Source organism: Paramormyrops kingsleyae, chromosome 15, assembly GCF_048594095.1.
Source record: "Paramormyrops kingsleyae isolate MSU_618 chromosome 15, PKINGS_0.4, whole genome shotgun sequence".
Taxonomy (NCBI): domain Eukaryota; kingdom Metazoa; phylum Chordata; class Actinopteri; order Osteoglossiformes; family Mormyridae; genus Paramormyrops; species Paramormyrops kingsleyae.
The window spans coordinates 24,918,160-24,930,355 of NC_132811.1; the positions used below are offsets into that span (position 1 = coordinate 24,918,160).

Here is a 12,196-nt window from a genome sequence, read left to right on the forward strand (position 1 = left end):
TAGCATATATTAAAAAGAGGTAATCTTATTTAAAATAAGCTAACAGCTAAAACCCTCTTATATTGGACATGATTAGTCTATATTATAAGTGAAATGTAAGGCACTTAATCTTCTACCACCCCGGCGAGTGAAGAATCATCTTGAATGCCTGGATCCAGGGACACCATGCAAGAGGAGCCAGCACTTAGAGGAGCTCCACACGTTCTACGGCAGGCCACCAAGAGCATGCAGGCTACTTACATACCAGTGGAAGGCACTCTGTTGGACTCAAACCTTCCCCACTGTGGTGGAATGATTAAATCTAGGAAATTGGCAATGTAATTTTTGACAAAATAAATGACTGAATTGGGAAGGATTTTTTTTCTTCGTACAATTGGACGATAGCACCATTCCAGAAAACAAACCCAAAATAAAATTGTCTAATAAAAGTGGTTAAAGAAAGGTCTTACCGTTATAATACTGTGGAATACATGAATAGTAATATATAATTATACAGTATTATACTGATCTAAATGACACTTCCATCTATCACTGTCCTCCTACCTTCAATGTCATTCCATTTCATCCTCTCAGAAATATAAGAAATGCAAACAGAAGATTACCTATAAAATTATGCAGCCGTTCAGATTAAATCCTTTTTGCGTCATATGGTCATGTGGTGCTTAGCATCTCAGCCAGCAGCACTGATTCACAGTGGCGTCCTTTACAGAAATGTCAAATTAACTTGAAACAAATTCACTACATCTAACGACATAACCTCTGGCTGACATTTGAGTATTATAGTTCTATCTGATGTATTAGCATTTTAGCTCATACTCAAGTGTCTGGACACTCTCACTCAAGCAAAAAGAAGAGAAATTAATAGAAAAGGGTGCCACTCTAAGAAGGGATAACCAACGGCTTGATCACTGTAGGAAGGAATCTACAAATCTGGAGAAGACAGGCCCTCAGAAGAACATTTTATACAGTGTTGATTATAACCGAAATTTATAACAAGTTCAAAAACGGTGAATAATTCTATCCACCAAGGCAATTACAGTGGAAACCACTTACAGTGATCATGTCTGCCTGGGTGAAAGTGATCACTATAACCGGATGATCATTGTAACCAAATTTTTCCCTTATGTCTCTGGCTGATTATCAACTAATTGATATCTGTATATTTATTAGGCTACATGAACATGGGGTATTAAAACAGACAGCAATGCTATTTACTGAATTTTATTGACCGTTTCAAAATACAGTACAGCTGTTTCAAACGTGTTTCAAATTACAGTACCGTACAAATTAAATTACTGAATTATGTATAATTCAAATACTCTATAATGCAGTACAGTACTGCTCATAAAATACACCTTATTGCAATTTCGCTGTTGCATCTTGGTGGCTCATTTTTGGCATAAGATTTGATGAGTGTATATTCGTCATTGAGAGAAAATGACTCTTTTTCCCGTCAAGTTTTCTGTGCACGCAGCAGGTAGCTGGCCAGAAGCAGACAGGTTACTGCAAGGCAAAGTAGGCCAGTAAAAAAAAATAAAATAACCATAATTAATTTCCGCATGTTGCCATGTATAAAAAGACCCAAAATTAACCCTTTAAGAGGACTACTTGATTACTACAAGACTAATTATTTAAACTATTTGTACAGGAATGATTCTGTCCCAAGCTTCTTGACCCATATAAGCAATTGGTCACTACAAGTGGCTTCCACTGTATTTGAAAAGTTAAAATGGCCAGAAAATGTTGGAGTTTTATTCTGTTGACACGTCTGATATATTAGTATATTAATCTTTTTATATTAATCCTTAAAATCATTGAATTAAAACGACAAATTAAACTCAAATTTTAAACAAGTAAAATATTACGTGTAGTTTTGTTAATATATTAACAATTAACCATGTTAGTGTAATTATTGAAAGATGTTCCAGACCAAATGCTATTTGTCTGAAACTGTCCCCTCAGTGCATGTTGCAGGTGCTTCTTGCTGCAGTTATGAAAATTTCAGCATGCAGACCCAGAACTGAAAAAGCAGCAGTTCAAAGCCATATGCTGTCTTCAGAGCTACCTGCCCAGTCTGAATACCGACAGGTGAAAAGCAACAGTCTCGTATGGTAGTTTAGCTGTCGCACCCCTCCGTGGGTCAGAGAGCAAAGCTGGAACCGTGAAGAATCCCAAAGGCCAACTGAAGAATCCTGAGTAGATTTTAATGTTTACACTCAGAGCTGGCAATTATAAGAATCCAATAATGGTATTAACAATCACAGCATTGGCAAAAAAAAATTAAATAAAAAAAAACAGCTTATGAACACTCTATAAAAAGGGAGGACAAGTTTTAAATGGGCAGTACAATTAAAAAATAAATATGCAATAACTATTGGATTTCATTCAGTGTAAAATATTAACATAGTCCTTGAAGGCAAAAAGATACTGAGAGACTACCCTGAAAAGTCCACCTAAAACAATGAAGGCTGGGAACAGCTCTGCTAATCTGAACTGACATTTACACATAAATTAGAAAATAATTTCCATAATACAAAGCTTAAAATTAGGTCAAAATAACAGTTGCATGCATGTGTGTTTTGAGAGAGAATGGCTCACGCAGGTACATAGTCAAATTTTATATAATGGATACCAAACTAAACTCAAAACAGGGAAAAAAATCGAGGTGGACATGGCATTAACAGCAAAACCAGGGTAATCGATGCTGGGGGGAGCGAGGGGGGTGACGGCAGGTTGCAATGGGTGAGCCTGTCCTTTGGTCAAAAATCATGGAGCCTAAAGTCAGTGGCAAGAGTCCAGCATCCTCCAAAGGTCTGTTTTGTTTTTTGTTTTCTATTTTTCCCCCCTTTACACACAAAACATCTAAAAAGCTTTTTGTGGGAAAGTCTTTTTAATGAGTGCGGACAGAGAAAAGAGACACGGCAGGTAAGTGAGGAGTGTGTGGTCAACTGCATGCCTGGCGGCCTGTGTACACGTCTGTATGCACATACATACTGCATGTGAGGTGCTGTGTGGAGCCACACCTGTTGGGGGCGCTGTTGTGGGTATGCGTGTCCATGTGTCTGTGTGTGAGAAAGATAGAGAGAGACAGAGACAGTGCAGACGCGATCCACTCCGGGGTTTTTTTTTTGGCTGCTCCGCCAGCCTGCTCCTCCCCCGGTAAAAGGGCTCTACTCCTTGGCTTCCAGAAAAAGTGTCTCCTGAGGGAACAGTTTGGCCTCCAGGAAAGTCCACGCTGGATCCAGCTGGGTGATCTGAGAGGGCAGAGATAAGAAAACAAGACATGGGGTGAATGCTGATGTTAGAGACAGCAACTGGCCGATACTGAGCTTCGGACAGCATGGGGTCAGCAGTGAGGTCAACTGACTGCTAAGCGCAAGGATAAGCTCATGGCTCAAAAACAGAGCAGTTCTATAAGGAAAAACCATCTGTTCTTTAAGTATTTCATGGGATAATTATAACACAAAATTATAAGAGAAATGTTTAGAAACATCTTAAAAATATACATATAGTCAAATTTATATGAGATGACTTCACTTTCACATCAAATAGCTGCAATTTTCCGACCAGAGCAGAAAATTGTTTTAGTGTTACAATAACACACTGCTGTGTCAATTCACGTACAAAGTACTTTAACAAACTCCCCAGGATAAGCTACCGGATAAATGACCCAATAATGTCAATAAAACAGCCATTTACTGTGATAACAGTCCGACAGATTGGTAAAACACACAGTGCAAGTTTACACTGTCTGCAGTGTCATGAAATGCGTGTCTGCGGTCACTGTGCTGGCCTGACAGGCTGAGCTGCCAATCGCCAGCGGAGCTCTGAGCTTTCCAGGACATTGATTCTTTCAGAGGTTCCTCATATTTGCTTTCCTAAGGGTCACTCTCACCCGGAGCAACCCCAGCAGACTGGCCGGCCGCTCCGACACCTTCTTTGGGCCATGTTTGTGCTGGTCAAGTGCTAACCGTCAGAAGTAACTGGGCGATTCCATGCAAAGGTCAACCTTACCAGGGAAAAAGTCATGAGCACAGGAACAGATAATATTTTTAAAATCTTCACTTATGTGATATATTTCACTGTATGCAACTGCTCAGATCATTTAAAATTGCACCCTTTTTGCATCAGATACACCCATACATCTACACCCATAAATCTACACTTGTGTTCAAGCCTTTCATGTTACACATATAATGCTTACTATCTTTAAAATTCAGTTTGCATAAAATCCAGTGTCCCATAAAAGTCTGTCCGTTTGATAACATCCATAATGCTGAAAAAACATTATATATAATGTAAATTAATATATGAATTTTGAGAATTTGTCAATATATAAGATATGCAAATTGACTCACTGATGCTACGTTTGTCCATACTCTGAGCATTTTGTTTGCCAACATGAGTCTAAATGTCACATCCCTAACGCTGGAATCGCTCAGCCATAGAAACGAGGGGGCACAGGTGCAAACGTATCAAAATGGATCACGGGCACCAAGAAATGCAATTTTAATTCAGAAAAACCTGCAACGCGTCAGGCGATGAAACACTATGTTTGGTCTGGCATGTAGCATGACTGACTAAAGCGACTCTGCCCCCCCCCCCGCCACCCGCTGCCACCCACGTGCACAATCATCTAGCTATCTCCACTAACAAGCTCGCCATTGGTGTTGTTCTACACGAGCTCCGGATACCCAGGTAAAGCCCGATAATCGCCAGGCTGTATCGCCTTACATAGGCTGCTGCCCCGCACCTGTGCTCTCGCCCGCGCTGGCTTATCTGCCTCTTGCGGGTCACACCCACAGATTAGCCCCCATTATGGCCACCGCAGTGCTAATTAACAAGCAGGACGCGGCCTGTCACGACGCCGAGGCCGTAGACCCAAGAGGCCGGAGACCCCGGTGCCTTTGAGGGCAGCGCACGCTCCTGCCTGCAGCATGACACGCGCCTTACCAGCCGGATGGGGGACTGAGGAAAAAGGAGGGACTTTTATTATGGTGACTGATGAGGTCACAGCACCACAAACCTGAAAAGGTCTGGAATCAAAGCCTGACTCAGACACCCAAAACTCACCATCCCAATGGGTTGGCCAAACCAGAAAGACTTCAGGACATCATGCATGGCAAAAGGAAACAACCATTCAAACATTCAAGAAATTACTGGCTACGAGGGATCCAGAAATAGACTTTGCAGGATCAGAATATCAGAAGCGACCCAGAGCTTAACTCGCTGGAGTCCACCCAGCAAGGCTACCCTGGACCTTCCATCCTCTCCATGAGAGGAAAACTCCAGTTTAACACTAGTCATTTAACACCAATAGCTCCTGATAACAGAATCCCAGTGTCCGCAGGTATGCCAAGCACACTATTATCAAATGTCTAAAGCATATTCTTTACTTTAAATCAAAAGCCATGATTGAAGTTTCATGCTATTCTTATTTCATGTATCATATGTCAAAACATATTAATCGCCAGTCCAAGCTGCTGTTCTCCACTGCTTGCACAACTGTTTGAACAGAGCATCAGGCAAACTCATCACCCATCACTAGCTCCCCTCTGTGACTGCACCCCTCGCTGAGTTCCCCTCCAGTGCAGGCAGCTCCGTGCCGCACAGACTGGGCTTGTTTAAGCCCCCCCCTCACCCCACGGCTCGGGCGTGATGACGCAAACGATGCATGTGCTGTCACAATCAAAGCCCCGACTGACCAAACATCCCAGAATACTCAGACTGACAACATTCAGTTACTAACTGTACGCTACATAACACATCAGGACGCTATTTCAATTATTTCACTGCACTCACCGTTATCGCGAAAACCCCACACATTTATCATAACAAACGATATTTAAATGTGGGGGCGGCGCCCTTTCGCCCCATGATAGTTTGTGCCACACTTAGATTAACATGCAATTAGGGCGGCTGGCCTCTCAGCGTGACTTAGCAGCGCGGGGAGAGGGTGACACGGAGGCCGGGGGGGGGGCCGGGCGCTAACAGATGACATTACGGTGTTTTGCAAACAAGCAGGGAGGAAGAGCGCCTCTCCGTCATTGTCACACCGGCGTTTGGCACAGGCGGGCTGCGCTAATGAGCCGAGCGAGACCGGCAGGACCTGGAGGAGGAACGTATGATTGGGGTGGGGGGGCACCAGTGAGGGAGGTGCAAGTATCTGTGTGTGGTGGGGGCACTGACAGAGACACGACGGGACGGGATGGGGAATCAAAACCGACATGCCACGCTGACACCAGAGCCGGTTGCCGTTGGCGATTGTTTACACTGTCATCCAATTAAGGAGCCGCAAGAGCGGCAGCATCTGTCAATAAACAAAGCTGTTCTTTTCAGTGGCTTCCTTCTGCCCCCCCCCCCCCCGTCTAGGTGCTCCGGCTTCCCTGGCCGCTCGGACTGGCACCCCATCTCTGCCGGCAGCGTGCAGGTGCCTGGTGAACAGATCCTCTCTCCACATCATGACCAGGCCTGCATGTCACCTCAGCAAAGAGGGCCTGTTTTAGCACCGGCCACTGCTCAGAGAACAGGGCACCGGCGACCTGAGGCCTGGTCCTCCCGCCAGCCTACCTCCTCTCCTCTCCCCTCCCCTCCCCTCCCCTCCATTGACTCCTGTGGGGCCTCCTCAAGCTGGATGGGTGCTTTGGTGTTGCAGCAAACAAACCCCACATCCCTGCAAACAAGCTGATTCTGAGAGAAGATTCCATTTTTAGGGTAAATGTAGGTAACTGTGCATCTTAAAAGTACAGTCAGAGGTGAAATCTGAAGAGAAGAAATGCTGGAAATAGTATGAGTTAAGATAAGGTCAGAAAAGCGAGTTCATGGGATTCAACCATGATTAAAGCAGGAAAATTAACATGTTAAAAAAAAAAAAAAAGGAAAGAATTCAGTGTGGAAGTGACTCGTATACCGAAAAGGACAATAAAAACAAAGGAAGCAAAGAGAGGCAGATTTCAAACATTCCCCAACGCGCAGCTGCAATAATGATTTTCTTTGATGAAGCCATTTAGTTTCCATGTTAATTAAAACCAAATAGCTCGTCTGTTTTAAAATCTTGTTGTCAAGTGTTTATTCGGCCAATTACTGAAACAGTGGGAGTTCATTATCTGCTTCCAGGAATGACGACAACACGTAGCGCCGGGGCGTAAAACGGAGCTGGGGGCTGAATGGGGCTGCGCTCCCGGGGGAGCAGGGCTGGGCTTTTAGCTCCTCTTAAGCAGAAAAGCAATCTGGTCACAGAGCTATTCCACACCAACACAAAAGCAAACCCCCCCGCTCACCCCCACCATCAGTGTGAGGTGTGGAGTAACGGTGCAGAGTAACAGAGCGAAGTGACAACACGGAGTAACAGTGTGGAGCTGGCGGTTCGGTACCGGCACTGTGTGATGAGTGCTGTGTACGTGAGAATAGGGAAACGGTATATTGGCTCCATGGCGGGTAATCTGTCAGGCTGATTAGGGACACACGTTCCTCATTTTTGACTGAAAGCATTGTTTCATAAGCTGCAGCAGTCATGAGAAAACAGTGGGTACGCACACGCCGGTCAAAATGAGTGGGGGGGAACACACCTTGACTCTGCCTGGTGGAGAGATGAAGGGAAAAAAAATCAAAACCTGGTTGCTTCCACTCAGCATGAGAGCCGCCAAATTCTTCCATAAGGCCTGACAGCTCGATCGAGAAAAAATAAGAACAGCCGCTACTGTTAAGGACAGAGCTAGTCTGCGTCGTGTTTTTGCTTGCAGAAGATTTCAGAAATCTGCTTCAGGATCAGAACATAACCTGCTTTCGCTGGAGCCGACCTTTTCTTCAGGACTCCATTTGTCCTGAAAGGCTAAACCCCGTCTTGGCACAAACCTTCACACACCGCATGATGGGTCCTCAGCAGCTACACAGCTGTCCGGTGTGGTGCCTGTCCTACACAGCTGTCCGGTGTGGTGCCTGTCCTACACAGCTGTCCGGTGTGGTGCCTGTCCTACACAGCTGTCCGGTGTGGTGCCTGTCCTACACAGCTGTCCGGTGTGGTGCCTGTCCTACACAGCTGTCCGGTGTGGTGCCTGTCCAATTCTGAGCAACCCGGAGATGTTTTACCTGGGAGCCACAGAAAATACCAGAGGCCTAGCCAAGAACCCAGTAGGTCTGCACTGCCCCCCTCCCCCCCACAGCCCTCACCACACAAAGCCACACTAGAATGAAGCAGGCGGGCAGGCAGGACTGAGACGGAGAGGAACCCCAGCTCAGGGAAGGGAATCACAAACAGCCCGATCAGCCTGTCCCCGGCCGCCTCGCTTAGCTACTTCCTTATCGTTGGCAGACACCGGGCCCCGGCGTGCCAAAAGCCGTCCTTCATAGCAATGCGGGGAATTGGTCATACAACCGCTAATCCTTCGTTACACTGCGAGCCTGGGGACACTGTGCCGGCGATCTGCAGGCCGGTTTTAATGAAATTAGGACGCCAACTGCTGCTGGTGCTTGTGAACGATCTGCCGGCATAAAGCGAGTCTCTCACTCTCATTCAGTGGACGTCCGGCATGCTGCATCCGTGTGGAAACCCTGTACTGCCTTTTCCTGCGTGTGTGTGTATGTTTCCGAGCACGTAGATGCACACACACATGCTCACTCCCCATGGACCACAGAAGCAGGCTGTCTGGGCAGGCCTGCACACTTCTCTTGATTAATGGAAGGCCCATATTATTTCCAACAAGTCTAATTAACCAGGTAGTTAAAGCGATGCTCATTAGCTACATGCCAGCGAGTGTACCAGCCCTGCCTCTAATTACCAGGGCAGCAGCAGCGCTGTGAGGGTGTGGGGGAACGGAGGTGAATACTGCTGACTGTATCTTAAGTAACCAGTGCTCTTTTGTGCATACAGGGCTCCTAATTAATATTCGCCAAATTATAAATGCACTTGTGGATAGAAATAAAACACTCGCCGGCACGCACACACACACACACACACACACACACACACACACACACACAGAAAGTGCTCATTAGCTCGCCTTGGCTTTTAATTAAACTGCAAGCGTCCAACCATCCCCGCAGTCTCACTCTCCACACACAGGGGACGCCGATGAGCAACAAACTCCAGTCAGCTGGTGGGATTAAAAACCCAATTATTACAAGGAACATTTTCCTGCAGAGATGTTACAATCCGATTCCAAGGAGCCGTCTGTCTCATGGCTCGATCGCGAAAGAAAAGTTATTTGTTAATGCGGGAGGGGGAATGGGGGGTTAACGATCGCCGTCAGCACTGGCAGATAGCGGAGGCGGCCGAGGTCACGTCTAACGAGGGGGCGGGGCGCTGGCCTACTCACGTTTCTGCGGGGGAAGGTGGTGAGGACCTTAAACTCGTCCCAGGGGAAGCCCTTGGAGGCCAGGAAGTCAAAGAGCACCTGCAGCTTGCAGCTCCCCAGGAAGCGACGCTCCAGGAACTCGCCGCTGGGCGTGCGGATACGCAGCTTGCTGACGGCCATGCCGCTCTCGTCCTTGGGCTCCGGGGGTAACGCTTGCTCCAGTGACAGCCGGATGGCCTGGAAAAGCAGCAGTAGTCAGACAGATAAAGGGCTAATGCTGAGCCAATGAAGACCCGCTCCATTTTCCAAGCCAAAAAGCACCAGTGTACCAAACCAAGCATATAGGCTGTCCTTTGAACCCTAAAGCAACACCCCGACAGGCAAATGCTGTAATTATACACGCCGGGTGCCGATTTCGACAGAGCAGCTGATACTCACCGGGGCAAGGCTAAAATAAAACAATAACACAGCATGCCATGACAAAGAGGGCAGTCACATTGCAGGTGTTATGATGCATTTATTTATAATGATGGGAACGAGGAGGGGTCGCCCCCTACAGGGCGGGAATGAGTTGGGCCGCTGATGTCGCAGAGCAGCACCTCTGTGGTTTTTGCCTGTTTTGACAGTTGGCAGCATATGCTGTGGCAACACATGCCGGCTTTATTTACCAACCGTAATGCAATTATATTTCATAAAAGTGTCCAACAGTAGCTCATTAGCAGCTCCCATCTTGGTGAGCACGCGTGCGAGGGGCCCTCGGGCGGGGCCACGTAAAGGGCCTCAGGGGACAGGAGCAGAGCCAGAGCCCCACCAGGGACCGCTGCGGACGTGGGCCGACTCACACAAAGAGACTCCTAAGTACCTTCTCACCACAGGAGGGAACGTCAGAGGAAAGGAGGAGCGAGCACCTGAAGGGGCCGCACCTGAAACGCAGAAATAATGACACCTGCTCCCCCAAAACACACCCCACCTCCCATCTGCCGCTTCCCTGCTATTGCCCTCATCATCATCATAATCGTTGTCATGTAGACCTGTATTTGTTTTATCAGACGTACAGCCAAGTTAAACCCATGGAGCAACCCAGTCAGATTAGGATACGTGGAGGGGCTGTTTACTGGAGGTGTCAGATGTTACGGGACCTCGCTAACCACGTTAAAGAAATTAGGTGCTTTTCTCTGAATCAAAGAGATGAGTCAGCTGTCCCCCCCCCCCCCCCGAACACAAGTCAAGCTTGGTGCATCTCTGATCCCCCCACGGACACCACCTATGGTGCATCCCGCACCGCCAACTTTTCTCACTGACAGTAAAGCGGCTCAGAGGCCACGTCCAGACAGAGAAACCCCAGGCCCAGACACAGACCCAGATCCAGGACTCCTCTGCTGCTTGATCAGAAAGGTCCATATCCAGCATCACGTTCTCTCACACGGCTCTTTTGTCTGTTTAAATGATCAACCAGTTATGCCTCCAGTCAGGAAAGATTGAGCTCTCAAAAGTTCCTAACTGTCTCACCATGAGGTCTGTCCCCTTGCCAAAGGAGAAGAGGCTCAAGGAGGAATCATGCTCAAGGTCAAACAGAGGAACGGAACAACAGATCTACCACCCATCTAATAAAAAACTGATGGACATTATTAGTAAACAGATTACGCAACAGATTATAAATGTTAAAGAGTAATGTTTTCAGACAATTAAAAGATGTATTGATTGCTTGTTAGCAGAGCTCATTTTAAGTGCGGCCACCTTGGCACGTGCCCTGAAACAACAGCGAGCAGCAGCCTCTGTGTGGGGCCTCACACTACATGGAGAAACACACACCAGGTTTCAGCAGACTTTTATTTTGCAATCTGGCAGAGATCTCTGTGAATTCTACCACCTGCTTAACGTAAACATTTCTACGCACCCCTGACAATATAAGCGCACCCTCCATAACATTTCCACCACCCCACCTCCTGAGCGTTCCCTGGTTGCAGAGTCACCGGAATCTTCAAAAGTTAACTGTGCAGAAAAATAATCAGGAAGACCGCCTGACGAGCTGCCTGGCAGCCCCGATGGGTTTAACGAGCCATTTGCGATTCTGCGCTCTCCCTGCTGAGCTGTGTGTAGAGAGCACCATGAGCTTAGCATGGCACGATGGAGCCGCGCGGATCTGTGATTGGAGGCCTTGCGCTTTTCGCTCTGGCCCTCTGTTAGTGACGACATGCTAATTAAAGCCCCATGATCGGCGAGTCACAGCTCCGCAACGCTCTCCACAGGTCAGCGTTCCCGGGGTGAGCACCTCCACACCGAGGTAGCCGATCATGCCTAAACCGTCCCTATGTGTCCTCCTAGCCCTCGCCCTAAAATAAACCTCAAACCCAGGCCTGAACGTTGTACAATGCGCGGATAATTGGCCACAGATGAAACCGGAGAAGTTCTCAGTCATGCTGTTTGCTGGCGCCGCCTGGGGGGTGGGAGAATCATTACCTCGGTTGAGCGCTGGTATGGATGATCGGGGAGGTGTGGTGGCTTTGTCCAGCGTGACACGTGAACGGCTCTCTGCACACGGCAAACAGCGGTATGATTGGTGAGCTCATGGGGGAGTCCAACCGGGTGTAACAGGTGTGGGTGACCCATCACCCCACCCACGTGCACCATGTGTGCGTGTGTATCTCTGGGCCCGATCCCCTCACGCGTGACCCCGGGGGGGGGCTTTTGTTCCGGAAGTGAGGGACCCTGCCTCGGCGATGTAACACAATTAAAAGTTAGACTCTTCTTTGATAACGGATGTTTGACTAATGTGACAGCCCGCCCAAGACGCCCTCTGTTCCCCGCTTAGTAAACACCTGCCAGCTTTCTGTGGCCATTTATCCACTTTACTCACTGTTGGATCTGACAAAGGGACTGATACATACGCGTGCACACAGCGT

The 12,196-nt window shown here is 47.5% G+C and overlaps 1 protein-coding gene across 1 annotated transcript in view; it reads right to left on the reverse strand.

Moving 5' to 3' along the window:
• Positions 1–2,183: 2,183 nt before the first annotated feature.
• The window catches only part of faf1 (Fas (TNFRSF6) associated factor 1), a 94,051-nt gene continuing 84,038 nt past the window's right edge, over positions 2,184–12,196 (reverse strand). Inside the window, exons 18-19 of the mRNA XM_023821370.2 lie at positions 9,315–9,530; positions 2,184–3,254 (exon numbers count right to left, since the gene is read on the reverse strand). Of these exons, the coding sequence (XP_023677138.2) occupies positions 3,171–3,254; positions 9,315–9,530 (300 nt within the window). The 3' untranslated portion in view covers positions 2,184–3,170. The remainder of the gene's footprint in view (positions 3,255–9,314; positions 9,531–12,196) is intronic.